Here is a 21,170-nt window from a genome sequence, read left to right as displayed (position 1 = left end):
AGGGTGTACTGCTGTTGCATTCTTTTTTTGGCTGTCATAGTATTGCAGTTAGTGTTCTATTTTCCTACAATGCCATGGCAGCATTAAAGGGGTTGTGACAAGATTACAAGTTATTTCCTGTCCACAAGATATGGCATAACTTGCTGATCGGGGGGGGGGGGGGGGGTCTGCCAATCTCGAGAATGGGGTTCCATGTCCTCTGTCCTCCTCACTGTGGGCTTACTGCACCCCCTTCACTGAGCAGGAGACTGAATAGAGCGCTGGGCCATCATCCATCATTCACACTTAACCAATCTGCAACGACTGCTTCTTCTCTCCACTGCATATGTTTCATAATCTTCAAGGACTCCATCTCCACTTCACTGCTTTGCTCATGCCTATGTATTTGCTCCTTACTCTATATTAATGGCTGCTCTTCTCTTTTGCATACCCTTCACCATACGCAATAGCCTGCTCCACACACACTCTGCTTTACCTACCCAACTGCTCAATCGAGTGAGTCGTGCTGCTAAATATGGCAGCTTGACAGGGCAGGAGCCAGGTCGATTACACTAACTGCCCGCCCCAACACCTTACACATCAACAACATCATCTCTGCTATAGCTTCTATTGTCATTTTCATTGCTAACCTTAACGTTTTCTTCCTACGCCCACCACTGATGCATTCCATCTGCATTAGCCCTCTTCTCTTCACCGATGCACAGCTCACACGCACTATCCACCTTCCTTAAACTCCTCCATCCCACTGACACCACCAAGAAACACATTAGCCACCCTCACCAATTCCCCAAACTCCTGCTCACCCTCCTTACTCTATTACTTCTAGCAGCTAGGGATATTTATCTCAATCCTGGCCCACTACTTCCTGCTCCCACTCACACTAAAACACCCCCCAATACCAACCACCAGTGCTCTCTGGAATTCCCAATATGCATGCAAAAAACTCCAACTATCCACAACCTCTTCACCACCAAGGATCTCAACCTGTTCGCCCTCACCAAAACTTGGATACAGCAATTTGACACTGCTTCCCCTGCTGCACTCTCCTACAAAGGTCTGAAATTTTTTCACACCTCTAGACTGGGTGACAGATGCGGTGGAGGAGTAGGCATTCTACTATCATCGAATTGCACCTTCCAGATTATCCCCCCAGTTCCCTAAATCATTTTCCCATCATTTGCAATTCATACACTACGGCTCTTCTGCTTACTGTACCTGTGAGTTGCAGTTATATACTGGCCTCTGGATCACCCAGCCGTTCCTGGACCACTTTCCACCTGGTTCCCCCATTGGCTGCCACCTGGGTCATTCTGACTAGACTGTTAGTGGATGTGTGAGGGCCCACACGCAAGGTGACCGAGCTCAGGATTTCCTTGATAGACCACCAGTAGAGAGAATCGTCTGATTGTTTGACAAGTACAAGCAGCTCCAACTGTTTCGTTGTTCGCCATCTAGAGGCAGGTAACACCATGGTTACAAGCCCTTGTGTCTCTAAAACCATTTCCTAATAAAAAAATGGCTTGGCAGCATAAATAGGTGCAAACAAAGCAGAGTTGTTTTATTCTCCCATAATGCACAAATACAGCTACTTTTCGACCATTGTGGTCTTTGTCAAGTGGTCTACACATACATTCAACACACCCCTTGGTGATGTCAAAAGGAGGATGGATGGGGTGTGGCCTGAGGAGATCTTAAAGCAGAGAGGTTTCCTCTCCCATCTGTCAGACTTCAGAGATATGCCTCAGTGTAAGGCTGTTCCCATTTGCTTCAGTGACTGCATGAATTAGAACCTTTGGCCGGATATCCTAAATCTGGTATCTTTCTTCCTGTTTATTTTAAAAGACTGTTTGTGTGTGTATGCCTGTATACCCTTATATTCCCATGTAACAACCTTTTTGTATATCTTTTGTATACATATATATCTGCACTGTTAGTCTTTTTTAGAATAAATATGCAATTTATTAGTCGAACCTTGTCCATTTTAAAATGAACCATAACTCTGAAGAGATTGTGTTCATAATTCATAGTCTGGGTAGAGTGCTTTCGGCCTGCACATGGCAGAACTCCATGAAAGCTGCTTACAAATCCACCTGTAGTCTGACGACTCCACACTCACAATCACGCTAGAGCGATCAAACTCTGCTGTGACAAATTGGACGCAATGATTAGAGCACTAGTGTCTCGCCTCCCTATCCGTGACACCATCGACCTAATCTTCCTCCACCTCTGCTCTGCTTCCCACTTTACCAACTCCACCCTCTCACTCTCGGACCACAACCTCCTCTCCTTCTCCATCAAACACCCCAGCATTTCCCCAGATGCTCCTACAGGAACCTACAGACCGTCCTTACCCAACAGTTTGTTGATGACCTACAGTTTTCCATGCCCCCCATCTCTCTCCTCACATACCCTAATCTGGCTTCTGCACACTACCACACCACCCTCAGATGTGTCCTGGATGAAGCGGCACCCCCATGAGCTCAGCTTTCCACTGCAGACCGCAGCAACCTTGGCTCATGTCCCAAATATGTTTCATTCGGTGGTGCTCTCAGTGTGCTGAACAGCTGTGGAGAAAGTTGAAACAGCCCATAGACTTCCACCACTTCAAATTTATGCTTAAAGATTATAACCTCCCCCTCCACCATGCCAGACAAGTCTATTTCACTTCCCTTGTCCTCTCACTATCCCACAACCCCAAATAACTTTTTGACACCTTGCACTCCCTCAAAGAACAGGCCCGCAAAGAAAAAAAACGAAAACATCAAAAGAGAAATCACTGCATACTACATGGCTAGCCCTGATCCCAGTCTCTTATGCACTGCATTCATCAATCAATCAATATCTGTACTCGAACCAACGACAGAGGATAAAGTCTCCAGACTGCTTTCTGCTGCCTGCCCCACCACCAGTGCTAGCGACTCTCCCCCCTCACACCTCCTCTAGTCCCTTTTACCCGGCTCTCATTACCCACCTAACTACCATCTTTAACCTCACCCTAACCTCAGGCATCTTTCCCTCCTCATTCAGACATTCCATCACATCTCCTCTGCTAAAGAAACCGATCCTTGACGAGCAATGCTGGCAACTACTAACCCATCTCAAATCTCCCATTCATCCCCAAACTTTTAGAATGCCTGGTCTATTCCTGCCTCACAAGCTTTATCTCTGAAAACTCTCTTCTCGACCCCCTACAGCCTGGCTTCCACCGCCTACACTCCACCATATCCACCCTCACAAAAGTATCAAATGACCTGATGACGGCCAAATCGAGGGGCGACTACTCCCTACTGATCCTCCTTGACCTTTTCAAAACACTTTTTTGACACTATTGACCATGACCTTCTCCTTACAATGCTTTTCTCTATGGGCCTTAAGGAAACCACTTTTTCATGGTGCTCCTTCTACTTCTCTGACCACTCATTCAGTGTCTCCTTCACTCTTCCCCGCTTCCCCTCACTGTTTGGGTCTCCCATGGCTCGGTTCTCAGCCCCCTACTCTTCTCTATCTACACAGCCCCAATCGGTTGAATCATTCGCAGATTTGGCCTCCAATACCATCTCTATGCAGACAACACCCAGCTTTACATCTCCTCCTGCAATATCTCAGCACCATTCCTCCAAAACATCACTGACTGCCTGTCCACTGTCTCAAACACCATTTCCTCCCTCTTTCTCAAACTTAACCTCTCAAAAACTAACCTTTTTTGGGTACCATCATAGCCCCCAGACAGCATGCCCGCTGTTTTGGGGTCACACTGGATTCTGAGCTCTCCTTTACCCCCCACATCTAATCACTGTCCCGAACATGCCACCTGCACCTCAGGAATGTTACAAAAATCAATCCATTCCTCATATTTTTCTCACCTTGGACATGCTAAAGACACTCATAAAGGCTCTCATACACTCTCAGCTCGACTACTGCAAATCGCTGCTAATTGGCTGCTAATTCCCCACAGCAGACTCTCCCCTCTCCAATCCATATTAAACACCACAGCTAGACTCATCTTCCTATCGAGCCACTCGGACGCCTCTGCCCTGTGCCAGTCACTGCATTGGTTGCCCATCCACCAAAGAACTCAATTCAAACTCCTTACTCTCATGCACAAAGCTCTCCATGGCACTGTGCCACCGCACATCACCTCCCTTCTGTCCATACATCACATCGTTCTGCTAACACACTCAGACTAAACGCCCCCTCTAATCCGAAAATTTACATTCTTACCTCCAGGACCTCTCTAGAGCAGCATTGGTCCTCTGGAATGCACCCAAAACATCCGGACAATCCACGATCCATGGAATTTTAGATGCGCCCTGAAAAAGCACCTCTTGAAAGCAGCATACCAAATCCTCTAAACTAACAGCCCCTCACCCCCCCCCCCCACAACATCCCCACCCCCACTGCATGCCTGGACTATGATCTATCTACAGCAACCCACACATCTCCACTTTGCCTACCATGTACATCTCCCACCCCTGTACCTCCTGCATCACCTTCTCCATGTTGTGTGTAAGCTTGTTGGAGCAGGCCCCCCTACCCCCTTTATTCCCAATAATTGATTACTACCTGTAAATGTTGTATCGTCTGATAAAGTCTCCAGACTGCTTTCTGCTGCCTGCCCCACCACCTGCGCTAGCGACCCTCTCCCCTCACACCTCCTCTAGTCCCTTTTACCCGGCTCTCATTACCCACCTAACTACCATCTTTAACCTCACCCTAACCTCAGGCATCTTTCCCTCCTCATTCAAACATTCCATCACATCTCCTCTGCTAAAGAAACCGATCCTTGACTTGAGCAATGCTGGCAACTACTAACCCATCTCAAATCTCCCATTCATCCCCAAACACAGGGCAGACTGGCTAGGGACCTGGCGACTACACTAGATGGAACTACTAACAGGGGACAGAGTGCCGACAGAAGAGGCAGGTGGAACAGACCAACAAAACTTACAAGCAGAGTAAGGCTGGAGATGGAGCTCACAGGCAAACTGACAGGATACTGACGAGCAACTAGAGCAGACTGAGACAGACCTGACTAGAGGCTAGCAGAACCAATAACTGGCAGTGAGCTCAGGTCACTGCCAGCCTTTTAACTTAAAGCCTCCGCCCAGGGGCGGAGAGTGGGAGGAGCCGACTCTCCCACTGTTGCATATGGAAGGTGGAGGAGAGCGGGCGGCACCCTACGGGCGGACATGCCCACGCCGCTGCACGCTGGCTGCTCCACGCGCCGGGAGAGCCCCGACAGCAGAGCTTCGGGACGCCGGAGCCGACATCGGAGCGCCGCGCGCCGGCCACGGGACCCAGCGCCACCCTGCATGGTAACATTACCCCCCCTCTGACGGGGGACCTCCGGGCCCCCGGAAACTTGACCAGGCTTATCTGGAAAACGACGGTTGAACCGCCGTACCAACACGGGAGCATGAACATCACATGCAGCCACCCAGGAGTGATCTTCTGGTCGAAACCCCTTCCAGGCCACCAAATATTGTAGGGTTCCTCGACACCGACGAGAATCCAGTATCTCCTGGACCTCGTATTCCACTTCATCCCGGACCAGGGTGGGCGGAGGGGGACCGGAAGTGGGCATCACCAAAGGGACAAAAGGTTTCAATAGCGACTTATGGAATACCCTGTGAACCCTCCATGTGGCTGGCAACCCCAGCTCGTAGGGGAGTGGGTTCACCACACGTGTGATTGTAAACGGCCTCACGTAACATGGCGCCAGCTTCAAGGACGGGACCCGCAATTTGAGATTTTTAGAAGACAGGTATACCTTCTGTCCCACCCTGTAAGGTTCAGACACAGACAGACTCTTCCCACTACGCAACTGCATACGGGCCCCCGCTGCCTCCAAGTTTCTTTGTACCTCTTTCCATACCCCCCGAAGCGTATCTGTGGCGACATCAGCTGCAGGACAGACCGACGGAGTAGGGACTGCTGTAAGGAAGCGAGGATGCTGACCATATACACAAAAAAATGGAGACACCCCAGTGGAAGAACAAAGGCGGTTGTTTAGTGCAAACTCTGCCAACGGCAGGAACTCTGCCCACTGATGAGCCTTTTCGCTAGCAAACAACCGTAAATATTGCACTAAATCTTGGTTCTTCCGCTCAGTCTGACCATTAGTCTGCGGGTGGAACGCTGAAGAGAAGGAAAGCGACGTTCCCAGGTTTCTGCAGAAGGCACGCCAAAACTGCGACACAAACTGAACCCCTCGATCAAATACAATATTTTGGGGAACCCCATGTAGGCAAATTATTTCCTTTACAAAAATCGTGGCAAACTCTTTTGCCGAGGGTAGCTTTTTTAACGCCACAAAATGTGCCATCTTTGAGAAGCGGTCGACCACCACTAAGATAGTGGTGCACTTCTGGGATTCTGGTAGGTCAGTGATGAAATCTACTAATAGGTGCGACCATGGACTGGAAGGAACCGGTAGCGGTCTCAGGGGACCCTCCAGAGGACGCCGCCGACTCTTATTGCGAGCACAGACCGAGCAACCCCTCACAAAGTTGCGGATCTCCTGAGACATGCCTGGCCACCAGAAGTGTCTGGAACAAAGCTCCAGGGTCCCCTGGAACCCTGGACACCCGGCGAGAACCGACGAGTGAGACTCATCCATGACTCTAGGGCGTAGTGTCTCTGGCACAAACCATCTGCCCTCCGGCACCCCCGAAGGAGCGTCCTACTGAGCATCCTGTAGTTGAGGGACGAAGTTAGACTCCACAGCTGCCACCACCACGCCGGGGGCTAAGATATTCTCGGGAGTCATGGTCTCACTGTCTGGTACCCCGAAACTCCGTGACAGGGCGTCCGCCTTCACGTTCTTCTCTCCTGGGATATATGTCACGACGAAATTAAACCTGGCGAAGAACAACGCCCACCTGGCTTGACGAGCTGTGAGTCTTTTCGCATTGGCGAGATATACCAGATTCTTGTGCTCAGTATATACGGTAATTGGGTGTCTAGCACCCTCAAGATGGTGTCGCCACTCTTCCAGAGCCCATTTGATAGCCAATAATTCGCGGTTACCCACGTCGTAGTTGCGCTCTGCGGAATTGAACTTCCGCGAAAAGAACACACATGGGCTATACCCAGACCTCCCGCTGACTTCCTGCGACAATACTGCTCCTGTCCCCACTTCAGACGCGTCTACCTCAATAAAAAAGGGTAGTAGTGCGTCCGGCTGTATTAGCACCGGGGCAGTCGTGAATGCCTTTTTTTAGACAGCTAAAGGCCTCAAGGGCTGCAGGCGACCACTTACCCAAGTCGGCCCCCTTCTTCGTCAGGTCGGTCAGAGGTTGAGCAATAACTGAATAATTCCTAATGAATTTGCGGTAAAAATTTGCAAAACCTAAGAACCGCTGGAGAGCCTTGAGGTTGTCTGGTCTGACCCATTGGGAGATTGCTGCTACTTTATCAGACTCCATCTGAATCTCCGTGGGTGAGATTACATAGCCAAGGAAGGATACTTGTTTGGAACCAAATTTACATTTCTCTAACTTGACAAAAAGTTGATACTCGCGCAAACGGGTCAGGACCAACCTCAGGTGCTGCACATGTGAGTCCCAGTCAGGCGAGTACACCAGAATGTCGTCAAGATAGATGACCAGAAATACCCCCAGGAAGTCGTGGAAGACCACGTTCATAAAACCCTGAAACACAGCGGGGGCATTACAAAGTCCAAAAGGCATGACCAGACATTCAAAATGTCCTAATGGGGTGTTGAACGCCGTCTTCCATTCATCTCCCTCTCTAATGCGAATTAAATTGTAAGCCCCCCGCAAGTCCAGTTTTGAGAACCAGTGGGCCCCTACCACCTGATTCAGCAAGTCAGGAATTAGGGGCAAAGAGCACTGGTTCTTCACAGTGATTTTATTCAAGGCCCGATAATCCACACAAGGCCTTAGTGTCCCGTCCTTCTTCTCTACAAAGAAGAGACCTGCCCCGGCAGGGGACCTGGACGGACGGATATGTCGGTTGGCCAGAGCCTCCGAGACATAGGACTTGAGGGCTTCATGCTCACGGCCTGACAAATTGAAAATGGCTCCCTTAGGGATGGGACTGTCGGGAATCAGATCAATACCACAGTCCCACTCCCTATGAGGAGGCAGAGCCTTAGACAGTTTTTTGGAGAACACATCCTGAAAGTCTGACAAATACTCCGGAATGAGCACCGTATCTGTGGAGCACACAGCTATGGTAGACAGGTGATTATAACAGGATGATCCCCAATGAGTCAATTCCCGGGTGGACCAATCAAATTGGGGATTGTGCAGTGCCAACCAGGGCATACCAAGAACCACATCAACCGACATTTTTTCCATAACCAGGAAAGACAGTTCTTCCAAGTGGAGGATCCCCACCGTGAACTGTAATGTTGGGGTCCTCCATCGTACCAGGCCTGTAGAGAGGGGGGTAGCATCAATACTGGTAAAATGAATTGGCGTCTTCAGCGCCACAAATTCGCCATCAAAGAACGGACAAAACACAGACTTATCAAGTTGGCGGCTGCTCCAGAATCAATAAACGCCCGCCCTGATCGGGAAAAGTCACGGAATCTAATATGACACGGTACCAAAAGTTTAGGAAGTACCTGAAGTCCTAGGCGATCCTCCCTGCAATCGCCTAGGACTCGGTGTTTTCCGCCGGTTCCGGCTGCGAGCGTTGAGACCTCAGTGGGCAGGTTATCACCCGATGTCCAGCTTTCCCGCAGTAGAGGCAGAGACGATGCAACAAACGGATCCGGCGTCGCTCTTTGGGGTCCAGCGGATCCACCTCCATCGGCTAGGGGACCGGGACTGGTAAGGAGGAAGAGGGACCAGGGCAACCGACTTCCCTGACTCTACGGGTCTGCCTGTCCTGCTTCCTAGACCTGAGCCTCCTATCTGCCTTCACCGCTAGCTCCATAGCCTCCCTTAAGGACTCGGGAACGGGATGGGAAATTAACAGGTCTTTAACTGCGTCCGAGAGGCCCTGTAGAAAAACGTCTTTCAGCGCGCTATCGTTCCATGTCGTATCCCCCGCATAGCATCTGAAGTTGGAGCAATAGTCCTCCACACAAGACGACCTCTGCCGCAGCGCCAACAACCGCGAAACCGCCAACCCCGCTCGGTCCGGTTCGTCGAAGATACCCCCGAGTTCCTGAAAAAAGGAATCCACAGACTGCAGGCAGCAGGAACCCTCGGGGATGGAAAAGGCCCATGTCTGGGCAGAGCCCTGCAGCAGGGACATTATCAGTCCGACCCTCTGAGCCTCCGACCCGGAAGAACGGGGACGCATCCGAAAAAACAGGCGACACGCCTGTCGGAAAACAAAAAACTTGTTCCTCTCCCCAGAAAACACCTCGGGAAGAGGGCACTTGGGTTCGGGGCTGGTTGAGGCGTGCGACCTCTGCGACACCCCCCGCTGCTCCTGGGCCACCATGCGGGCGGATAAATCCTGGATCACAGGCACCAGGGCCTGCAGCTGGTTCGTGAGGGAACTGATCGCCTCCATGACAAACAGGTTTTAAGGGCCAGTTATTATGTTACGGCACTCTTCCCCCGAGTGCCAGGTGGGGTGCTCTGATCTTCCCGCACCCCACTGTCCCTGCCTACTTGCCTCGGCCCTGGCTAACCCCAGGCGGACAACTGGGCGGCGGTCCCTGCGCTGGCTAGGAACCTGGCGACTACCTAGATGGAACTACTAACAGGGGACAGAGTGCCGACAGAAGAGGCAGGTGGAACAGACCAACAAAACTTACAAGCAGAGTAAGGCCGGAGATGGAGCTCACAGGCAAACTGACAGGATACTGACGAGCAACTAGAGCAGACTGAGACAGACCTGACTAGAGGCTAGCAGAACCAATAACTGGCAGTGAGCTCAGGTCACTGCCAGCCTTTTAACTTAAAGCCTCCGCCCAGGGGCGGAGAGTGGGAGGAGCCGACTCTCCCACTGTTGCATATGGAAGGTGGAGGAGAGCGGGCGGCACCCTATGGGTGGACACGCCCACGCCGCTACACGCTGGCTGCTCCACGCCGCCGGGAGAGCCCCGACAGCAGAGCTTCGGGACGCCAGAGCTGACATCGGAGCGCCGCGCGCCGGCCGCGGGACCCAGCGCCACCCTGCATGGTAACACTATTACTATATAGCAGACAGCATTACTACAGAGGCCGCTGTGGGGGATACTATTACTACAGGGGCCGATATAGGAGACCGTATAACTACAGAGACTACTGGGTGGGTCACTATTACTACTCGAGCTACCGTGGGGGGGAGGGTCACTATCACTATTGAGGCCACTGTGGGAGTCACTATTACTACTGGGGCCAATATAGGGGACAATATTAATACTAAGGCTTCTTTGCAAGTGGCATCATACCTCAAGCTGACTTAGGGTATGGTTACACGTGGGGGAAATGCTGTGGAATGTCCGCAGCAGAAATTTCCAAGGCAAATCACGCAGCATCTTCGCATCCAAAAAAGAGTCACCATTGGTTTGAATTTTGACTGGCAACCAGCCACGTATTTACAGTTGATTTCATATTATGCAGCGCTCTCCTCACCTCTTCTGAAGGCTTCCCACAGTCATTGCTCCCTGGCTTCCGGTTCCCAGCAGCCTGGTCATGTGTGGTGCCACTGGTCAGGTAATACTGGTCCAGTGAAGCCACTACAGATCAATGGGAACCAGAAGTCAGGGAACGCTGGCAGCAGGAAGCCTCCGAAGGAGCTGAGGGGGGAATAGTATGAAATCAGCTGCGGATACGTCAAGATCTGCACCACTGGTATTCCAGTGGTCCAGCTAGGAAAAAAATACAGGGAGTTCCTCTCTGTCTATTTTGAAATGGCCCTGTCCTCTTTATATAACAACGGAGGTAAAATCATACATCGTGATATGCCCCGCCCCCTGGCGTGTTGGCACTTAGTTATAATTAAGTGGGTTTTGGTCTGCAGTTTGAGCACTCGGTCTCTAAAAGGTTCGCCATCACTGTTCTAGATACTTGATTTTTTTTTTTACAAAGAGTGTCTATTGACAAAGAAGGTATTATTACAGTATAATGAAAGTCAAGCATGACTAGAGTATATACATTACCTGCACCCTACTCTTATTTTGTCACTACAGTACATGTACATTGCTTTTATACAAGAAAATCTGTATCTGATAATGTGCTTACCTTCATTAGTTTTATCTTCAGTGCACACAGTTTTAAGAGGAAACAACACACAGATAAGAAATGCCAGACAGAATGGAAGCACCATTTTCTAGAAGTTTAGATTTCAAACTCATCAGACCTAAAATACAGAAAAGTGATTATAAAATTTAAAGAGTTGTTAGTACATTTTTAAATGTGTTCTACAGATTATTGAAAGGGTTGTCGGGTTTAGTTAATCCATTTTCATGTATTCTATTAGGGAATTTTTAGGTAATTGTGGGTGTGTGTGTGTGTGTGGGGGGGGGGGGGGGGGGGGTGTCTTTCTGTTTGGATCTCTCGACCAGAATAGAAAGAGCATGTCTCTCTCTGGAGGGCCTGTTCTGTCCTGTGTTATACAGACAACCCATTGATTTGATTAAGAACTGTCTAATTCTCAGTTTGTCCTGTGGTGGCGCTGCAGGTAAATTGAACACTTGCTGGCAAGTTTCCTCACAGATTACAGCTGATTGTTGTTAGTCCCAGCAGGGAGACACTTGATAATTTGCTTATTATTAAGAGAACCTTCTAACAAGTAGGAATTGTCCAAAGTGGAGAACCCCTTTACTGACTTAGGTATATGGCAAAGCAATGTACATAGACCCTGTACAACTACATGCTTCTAGGGAAGAATATATCTGTAATACAATATGCAACCTTACATTCCCGATTCACTAAGAATCTGTGGTAAAGCCTCTATGTCCCTCCATATGATATGGAAAGGCACAGTGAGAGCCCATTGGCGGCTATGGGCAAATTATTATGGATCTGTTCATTTCAAATCCATAATATAGCACAGTGCGAGAGGATCTACATATTTATACATAAAAAGAATACATACATGTGTGTACGTATGCTGAATTTCAAGGAAAGACAACTACGGGCTGAGCCATGGCTGCAATGCTTACAGTGGCTGCATAGAGCCAAAGTGAAGCTCTGACTGCATAAAGGGAGCTGATGTTGTAATTCAAACACATTACAAAGTTGTTTTTTTCAGTAACATGGGTGCATATGACCAGTGTTAATAAAAAGTTAACAAAAAGTTAAAATTAAGTCATAAATATAATGTCATTGTAGAAATGACTAGTGTGTGAACATTCAGAGAACACTAAGGGCTGTAGGGGAACATCACATTTTTTATGCATGCTATGTGAGTCATTAGCAAAATACTTCTGCAAAGAGGACGCATAAATGGATGACAGGCTGTAGTCTGCTCATTATTGCAACACTCTTGCGGGGAAAGACATTATATGAGGGAATTGCTATTTATGCTGCTTAAACAATTTCCTAATATTTTCTAAAAAATTCATACACAAGCTGATCCCACACTTTAATATGGGATAATGCTTAGGCTGCTTTCACATCTGCATCGGGGGGGGGTCGGTTTTCCTGCTTCATCATGGGAGCAGTTAAGGGGAATCATCTGGCCAAACAGATCCATTTTATGACGGAACTGAACAGTACCAAACTGACCCTATTGCCTATATTGGGGTCAGTTCGGTTTCTGATCAGCTTTCTCGAATTTTACGATACGAAAAAGTCCTTTTTCGTCTGATATTATATTCCGAATGGAAGTCCCAGCGCAGATGTAAAAGCAGCCCTAAATACTTTTATTCTAACTAAATAAAAATAAGGCAAATGCTAGAAGAATATAGCACTGCTAATACTTATCCTATATGTTTCTTAGCAATCATGAAATTGATATTCTGTTTACATGTCTCTTCCTGATGACTTTTTCTTTTTATTGCACTTTCCTTCTTTCTGATTATTCCCTTTTTCCTTTTTTTAATTCTCTCCCTTTCTCTCCTCTGCTTACTCTGGTTTGTTCAGTATGCACTCACCTCAGTTTTGAGCATATGGTTTGCAGCAAGCAGGCAGCGTGTTTCTCAGTCAAAGTAAGATGTTATATGTTTTCCGTGTGTTTTAACTGCCAAAGACAGGTCTAATCAGACTAGAGATACATATCTCCACAAGAGGAGGAGACAGGCTAGAGGCAGAGAAGAACTGTCACAGCAAGTGTTTCAATGGTGTTGTTTTGTTTTAGTATTTTACGCTTTTGCTATTTTATTACATCTGGTTATTATGGTAATTCTGTAGAAAAAGAACTGTTGTAAGCAGAAAGCTTTCTAAGGAAATTGTTACATGTAAATTACATAACAAAAATTGCGTAATGTAACTGCCAATATCAAAACGCAGGGTTACAACATTTATATTCCAAAATATATAATGCAATGTTATCTTCATCTGGTCAGTAGTAATATTCAACCAGGATTAGTTGGAAGCTTTTCAGGTGCTCAGGCTGACCACGAGTCAAACAACTTGATCAGCAACAACAAAGGAGAAAAGTCAGCTCCATAAAAACATTTCCTTTATTCAAAAAAATCCATTAAAATTTCAAATGATAAGTACTGTGTAATATCATGTCCCCACTCATGCACGTTCCTAGTGAGAGGACATACAGGAAAAGGGAAATCTAAGAGTGTGTGTGGTGGAGAGGGCAGGGGCGATGTTGTGACTACTGAATAAGGAGATTAAGTTTTGCTGTATAGGGTACTGGTGTATCTTGTCTCCACCACAAGTGTGGGTGGAGACCTAGTAATGGGCTGTATACACCCAGTGTATACCCAGCAGGTACCGATTGGCTGCCTGGATGAGGGTCCTAGCAGCACGGTGAGGAGCACAACCCCGCCAACAGTGACATTATAGGTGAGAGGAGACACACAGTGGCGCGCACTGAAAGAACCCCGGGGACACTCACAATGACACAAGTCAGAGCTGGGAGCCGAGAACCAGCGCCGTGCTGCACTGCCGACTAACACTTTAGCAGAGGGAAGGCTGACAGTGCTGCACACTGTGAGGCCTGCGGGGACACTGAGAATGGGGGACAGGGCCATGAAAGGCAGGAGCCGGGAGCCAACAACCAGTGCAGCGCTGCAGCGCTGAATAATAGGTTAGCTGAGGGGAGCATGACAACGGCAAACACTGTGAGCAGAGAAGGGAGACCTGGGGGAAAGAGGTTGAGTAGCAGGACCCTAGAGGCCGACGGACGACGGGACTGCCATTACCTATACGGGAGCCAGCCCTGTAGCCAATCAGGAAGTGGGGCGTCACCGGACTGTCAAGCAGCCTCACCCTTGTCAACACCCACCAGTTCTAGTGTCGACAAGGTACAACAGTACCGCTGTATAGTCCACATTTAAGGCCCATTTACACTGGGCGAGTGTCGGGCAAACGATGCCTGACACTCGTCCCCACACATACTCGTTCTCATGCTGCTGAATGGGAGCTAGTATCGCTCGCTCACAGCAGGGAGGCTGCAGGAGATTTCTCTCCTCATGTTCCCCGACCCCTCTCCATTGACTTAACATAGCGGCCATTCAGTACTGAATGGTTGCTATTTACACTGAATGTTAAGCAATCAGCTCATCGCCCATCATTTATGCAGCATAAACAATGGATGATGAGCTAATCGCTCATTGTTCAGTGTACATAGCAGCTGAGATGAAGCTGGAACCTAAAGTGGATCCTTTCAATAATAGTAAATGTTAAGGGCCTGTTTAGACAGGACAAGTGTTGGGCATTATTTGCCTGACACTCGTCCACACACATACTCATTCTCATGCTGCTGAATGGGAACTAGTATCACTGGCTCACAGCGGGTCAGCAGGAGGAGATTTCTCTCCTCATGCTCCCCCGCCCCTCTTCATTGACTTAACATAGTGGCCGTTCAGGCTCTGTCAAAACACTTTTTTCCCGAGTTCTCGCCCCCAATTTTGAAGAGGTTCACCACTAGAGTTCAGCAAACGTGCTGGTTCCAGCTTCATATGCCCACAGAGTCCACAAATGTATCCCAGTGCAGTGTCCAGCTATCTGACACCGAGACCGAATGAATTGTCCTGGTTTGGCCACTCTAATTTCTTCATAGTACATGCTGTCTTTCCCTGGGGCACTGGTTAAAAAGTCCCTCAGGGAGAGGCAGGGGCTGGGACAGGCGTTAGCTTGCCATTAAGCAAGTACAAGCTCTATGTTTAAAAAATATTTCAGGAGTTCACCTGCACTCTGGATAAACAAATATTTCAAGGGTACACCTATACTCTTGGTACACAAATTTTTCAGGGTTTCGCCTATACTCTTGGTAAAGCAATTGTTTCAGGGGTTCACCTATAATACTTTTGGTACACAAATCTTTCATGGGTACACCTCTACTCTTAGTAAACAAATACCCTGCACTCTCGCTCAACAAATCTTTCAGGTTCTCACCTGCAAACGTGGTAAAAAAAAATTCTTCTTTTTAAAATGGGTTGTTTCCTTCATTAAAAATGTAGAAGTACTGGCCTCTGAGTCCCCCCTATGCTGGCGTTTGTGGCCAATGAAATACTGCAACGTAGGTGGCATGGGATGGCGCTTACAATCCTACATTACTTTGTCAGCTATGAAGCACAATTTTAAAAGGCTCACATGGCATACGGAAAAGTATCCCAGCGCCGTGTGCATCTTTGGCCACTAATAAGTTATCTTACATATTTCTATATCTTGAAATATGAATATGAACATGTTAGCAGCATTAGAGATACCAGACAAAAGTCCCCCTTTGACAAACTGCCCAGGAATTAACAGCTGATTCACAAGCTTGGCCAGAAGCTTAATGTGGCATTGGCAAAAATATGCCAGCAAAACATTCTGAGAAATTAAATAAAAATATATGTATGTATGTCTGCCTTTCAAAGGCAACAGATATTCAGCATGAGCTTAATCACATTTCCTTGTAACTTAAGTAGCAAAGTTACTGTTGTAAGCAGAAAGTTTCCTAAGAAAATTGTAACATAGAAATGACATGATATAAATTGCGTAATGTAGCTGCACCTTTTAATCTAACCAGAATGCAACATTATAACTAACAAATATGTTTTTTGCAATGATACAAGCATTATTTAAAGTAGTGCTCAGTAGTAAGAATATCCAGTTCTGTCATAGAAGAAATATAAAAGAATTAGTCTTTTTTACCATGTCAGGCTGGAAGTTGCATATTCAGAGGGAAAGTGTACTAAAAGGATTTCCTAGTGAGAGGACAAACAGGAAGAGGGAAATCAAAGTGTGTGTGTGTGTGTGTGTGTGGGGGGGGGGGGGGGGGGGAATGAGTTGTTGACTTCTGAATAAGAAGATTAAGTTTCACCATATAGTCCACATTTAGCATTTACTGTTATTAGAATGATCCACTTTGTTTCATCTCATGCTCGATTGGCTTTTAAAAGAAATACCAGAAAATATAAAAGCATGAAATGAATAAATAAAATGTTTGAATTTCCTAGTTGCTAGTATCACAATGCAGGGTCACAGCATTTAACCCCTTAAGGACCCAGCACAGTAAATTTAATGTGCTTGCTCCTGGGCTGAGTAAAAATATGTCGTGGGTAGGGATGAGCGAGCGAGCGTACTCTGAAAAGCACTACTCTCTCGAGTAATTTGCTTTATCCGAGTATCGCTGTGCTCGTCCCTGAAGATTCGGGTGCTGGCACGGAGCGGAGAGCTGCAGGGGAGAGCGGGGAGGAACGGAGGGGAGATCATTCTCTCCCTCTCTCCCGCCCGCTCTCCCCTGCTCCCCGCTGCGACTCACCTGTCAGCCGCAGCGGCACCCGAATCTTCAGGGACGAGCACAGCGATACTCGGATAAAGCAAATTACTCGAGCGAGTAGTGCTTTTCCGAGTACGCTCGCTCATCTCTAGTCGTGGGATTAAAGCTCCTGCTCCTGCAATCCAGCAGGAGCAGGTTTGGTCCTTGGCTGTTAGTCACAGCTAAATACCTAGATTAGAAGGCAGAAGCAGTTTTTAACTACTTCTGTGCAGTGACAGAGACACGAAGCACACCACTGAGGAGATGACGGGGGTAGTTATTAGTTGTCACGGTGGCACTACCAAATTGCTCCCCTGAAGGATACATGCAACCTTGGCCAAGGCACCACTAGGTCTCTTCCAGGCAATGCTATGACAGCGGTTAACTGAATAAATGGTGCAGTGGGCTTGAATAAAGATGTCACAGGTGACGCCACCATTCCTTACACCACAGGATGTCCGACGGAAAAAGTAAGAAAGTCCACACACAGATATTTGACAACTTCAGTCACTGGGAACGGTCAGAGACTGGAACTTTACTTTCACAGATTATAACTTCACACACCAGTGCAGGAAGAACAGGTTACAGAGGTTAGGGAGGGTTCAGAAATAAATAACGTCTTTGTCAGACACTTGGTACACTACTTGGTTCATCAATGATCCGTCATGATCAGCAGGCCACAGGTGTAAAGATCTTTCCCATCGGTCACACACACTGTGCCTGAACAGAACCTGGGTTTTAAAAGGATTGTGTCATTACAAGTAAAACATTTTTTAATGGTTGGACATACTCTTGCGTTTTCAGCTCCCTGGAGCACAGATGAGTGTCTTCTGCTGCCCCGGCCCTATCCCCTGAGACAGCCTCTTTAAACTCAGTCCTTGAGTCAATCAGCAGGGTGGTTAAGGTCCTGCCATCAGAGCTAGAATGAATTAAACTATATGATCTCTGTGAAGGTCCTGTTGTGGTTCTGTCATTAAAATAGGAAAATTCTGTACCTACCTATTCCTCTCCTGCCAGTCTACTTACCAGATCTTCACCTCACCTATCTTCACCTATCTCCTGCAGTCCGGGGGGTGGGGGGTGGGTCACCTCACCTCCAGCTGGTCGATTCTTTTCCTTCCTGTGAGGTTACATACATTGCCGGCAATCTTCTTTCTGCCAGCCAATGTAAGTTACGTTACAGTTCACAAGCCAGCAGGCAGAGTGCCAATCTACTTCAGAGACTGCTTATGTGAGCTGTCTTAGCAACAGATCAGAATTCCTTCCTAGGCAGTGAATGCTACAGCACAGGGACATGACCTTCACTGACCTAGCGTGAGGAATACAGCTTTCATAGCAAGCCGGCCAGCGTGTGGTGAGGTGACTCCAGGGGACCGGAGAAGCTAAGAGATGAGAAGATGTGATAAGGAGAATGATGGGAAACAAAAAGGTGGGTATAGAATTTTTTTTTCATGACAAAACCCCTTTAAGGATGCAGCCCTTTATCTGTCAATTTTGGTCTCTACTTCCAAGTTTCAAAAACTCATAACTATTTTATTTTTCCATCGACATAGCAATCTGAGAACTTGTTTTTTTGCAGGGTGAGCTGTATTTTTGAATGGTACTATTTTATATACCACATAATGTACTGAAAAACTTAAAAAAATGCTAAGTGGAGTGAAAGGAAAACAAAAATGCAATTCCGCCATCTTTGGAGTCATATTGCTTTCTCACACTGTGAAAGGAAATAAATGACAACATTTTTCTGTGGGTCAGTAGGATCATAAGGTTGCCAAAGTTATTTAGTGTTTTTGCTGTACTATCTTTATAAAATATATATAATATTTTTTTTCTATTACCATTTTTTGAACACCATATCTTTTTTACTTTTCCGTTGTTGGGGAAGTGTTGTGACTCATCCTTTGTGGGACGACCAGTTGTTTCTATTGGCACCAATTTGGAGTACATACAACTTTTTGATCTCCTTTAATTACATTTTTTCTTTCAGATAGGTTGACCAAAAAAGCGCCAACAAGCGCAACTCTGGCATTGTGTACTCGTGGTTTCCAAAGACGTTCATTGTTCAAGACAAATATTGATATTTTGTTGCATTATGTTGATAGAGCAGAATTCTATGGGTGTGACAATAGCAAATATGTTTTTTGTGCTTTTCTTGTTTTGATTTTTTTAATTTTAAATACGAAAAAATGTTTTTTTGTTAACTTTTAATATCTTTGATCTTCCGATCGTTTTATCGCTTCTATCATATAATGCAATACCATAGTATTGCATTATACTTCATTCTGACTAGCAGTCTATCAAGATATGTCACAGGCACTCCTTAATAGGCATTCATTCATGGATGTCCTGGGGGCCTTCAGAAGCCACTAGGCTATCATGACAACCAAATGGCACCTTGCGATCTTGGGGGTGTTCAGCACTCACAAACACTGCTTGGTGGCTTTAAATCCTGTTGTCACAATTGACAGTGACAATTAAAGAGTTCATAGCTGTAATTGGCACTCATTCTGTTGCAGACAGGTATCACTTGTCATACAGGCCATGTATGGTGCGGGATTGACTCCTGGTCACTCTCCATACAAATGCCACACCCGCAATTGTATGTCCCTTTGTATGAAGGGGTTAAAAGAACAGTTAGAAGCAGTGTATACAGTTTTCAAACATCTTTTAACTATGTATTCATTCCCTCAAAATCAGGTCTCCTTAGATACATGCGCACACTAATAAGTAACCACAGTCAATATATGTCATGTAAAAAACTAAATAAATTCTATGGCTTTACATATCAGGACATGGCAAAAAAAACCCTTCATGGACATGTCTAGAGAGAGTCATGAATGCAAAGATACAGAGCAAATTCCCAATATCACTAATTAGTGGAGTAAATAGAAGAGGGTGGGGCCCAACAGTAAAAAATAAAATGAGCTCCCATTACAGTGCAGGCTCTTCCACTATGGTATAGAGACGCTTGTCTTTAAAGAGGTTTTTCCATGAAATTACAATGGGACCACTGGAGGTCACCGAGTTCAAGCACTCGACTATGTGATGCAGTCCCATTGAAATGAATGGAGTGGTGGTGCTCATGTGCAGCCATTGCTCCATTACTTCAGCAATGCTCCAAACCCTTATTCTTGCAATTGGTGGGAATATGAGAGCTCCAATTATCAGCTAGTTATTCCCTATCCTGTGGATATGGGATAAGTTAATTTCATGGGCAATTCATTTAATCTTAGTAGTAAATTATGGAACATTATATTTTATCTCCTAAAATTGGTATGGTTATCTGAAATAGAGGAACTAGATTGTGAGGGATTGGTATGAAGACTCACTGTCAGATAAGTCCCTGGTGTTTGTAGTTATTATTGGTGTTGTACATCTGTTTCCCAGTACTTTTGTGACTATTGTTATTTATATATATTTTCACTCCTTTACCATCTAGTGACAGTCTAGTTTGCCACCAGGTTCTGGACGTGGGGCTGCCCTCGGCATGGCAATCACGCTGCTTTTAGGCAGAGTTATCCCTTATTCATATGATAGGGTGAGCTTTACCTTTCTCCATTGTTTAGTTACATAATTAATAGTTTGTTCTCCGAGTTTTCAAATAGTGTTCTTTTTGGACAACTATTATTTCTGATCCAGTCTGGGTGTTTTAGCGTTTGGACATAACAATCAGGATCTGCTATTGGTATTTCATTACCATACAGAATCAGTTTTCTTCATGATAATGCTTTACACACCTTTTAGTCTTGTTTATATTTTGTGCACTAAACAGCATGGAGAAATGTATCGGAGCATTGTCATTCCCAGTATAATAGCTTCTATTTGGGACAAATGCAATATGTATGGTTGACTGAAGTAGTTGTAATCATATTTGTAAAAGGGCTCGTTCACACGGGCGCATATACACTGCGTTTTCACACCTGACCACATATACGCTACCGATGTGAAGCATTAGTTTCCAATGCATCCAATAACATGGGCGAATATACGGTGTGTAAAAACGTAGAGCCTTGTAAAATACGCGACCAAAATACGCGCCGACGCATATACGTTGGGCAAAAAGATAGTTCTGGAACTCCTACTAGACTCCTATGGGAGCAGGGGAAAAAAGTGACGGGGAGGCATTTCTGCAGCAGCCAACGCCGCAAAACGCTTACAGGTGCCTCTATGTATGCATTAGAAGTCAAATCAGAGGATTTAAGCCGAGAGTTTTGAAGGGTGCGACATATTTTTTTGTAAAAAAAACACACTCACCGTTGTGTGAATAGGTGAGAAAATGCTAATTACCCTTGCGGAAAAAAGGCCTTTCACGCAATTTTACGCCGCGGCGAAAAACATACAAACCCCTATGCCCATGTGAAAGAGTCCTAAGAGTGACCTGGACAGTGTTG

The 21,170-nt window shown here is 46.5% G+C and overlaps 1 protein-coding gene across 2 annotated transcripts in view; it reads right to left on the bottom strand.

Annotated features, from left to right (window-relative positions):
* LOC136625572 (granulocyte-macrophage colony-stimulating factor receptor subunit alpha-like) overlaps positions 1–16,219 on the bottom strand; it is a 42,997-nt gene extending 26,778 nt beyond the window's left edge. Inside the window, exons 1-2 of one of the 2 annotated variants that reach the window (XM_066599863.1) lie at positions 16,173–16,219; positions 11,154–11,271 (exon numbers count right to left, since the gene is read on the bottom strand). In XM_066599863.1, the coding sequence (XP_066455960.1) occupies positions 11,154–11,238 (85 nt within the window). In that variant the 5' untranslated portion in view covers positions 11,239–11,271; positions 16,173–16,219. Of the gene's footprint in view, positions 1–11,153; positions 11,272–13,009; positions 13,076–16,172 lie in introns of those variants that run through there. The other variant, XM_066599864.1, reaches the window with a different exon arrangement.
* Positions 16,220–21,170: the final 4,951 nt, after the last annotated feature.

This window comes from Eleutherodactylus coqui, chromosome 4, assembly GCF_035609145.1.
Source record: "Eleutherodactylus coqui strain aEleCoq1 chromosome 4, aEleCoq1.hap1, whole genome shotgun sequence".
Taxonomy (NCBI): domain Eukaryota; kingdom Metazoa; phylum Chordata; class Amphibia; order Anura; family Eleutherodactylidae; genus Eleutherodactylus; species Eleutherodactylus coqui.
The sequence above is the reverse complement of the archived record's forward strand: the minus strand, read 5'-3'. Positions and strand labels throughout refer to the sequence as shown.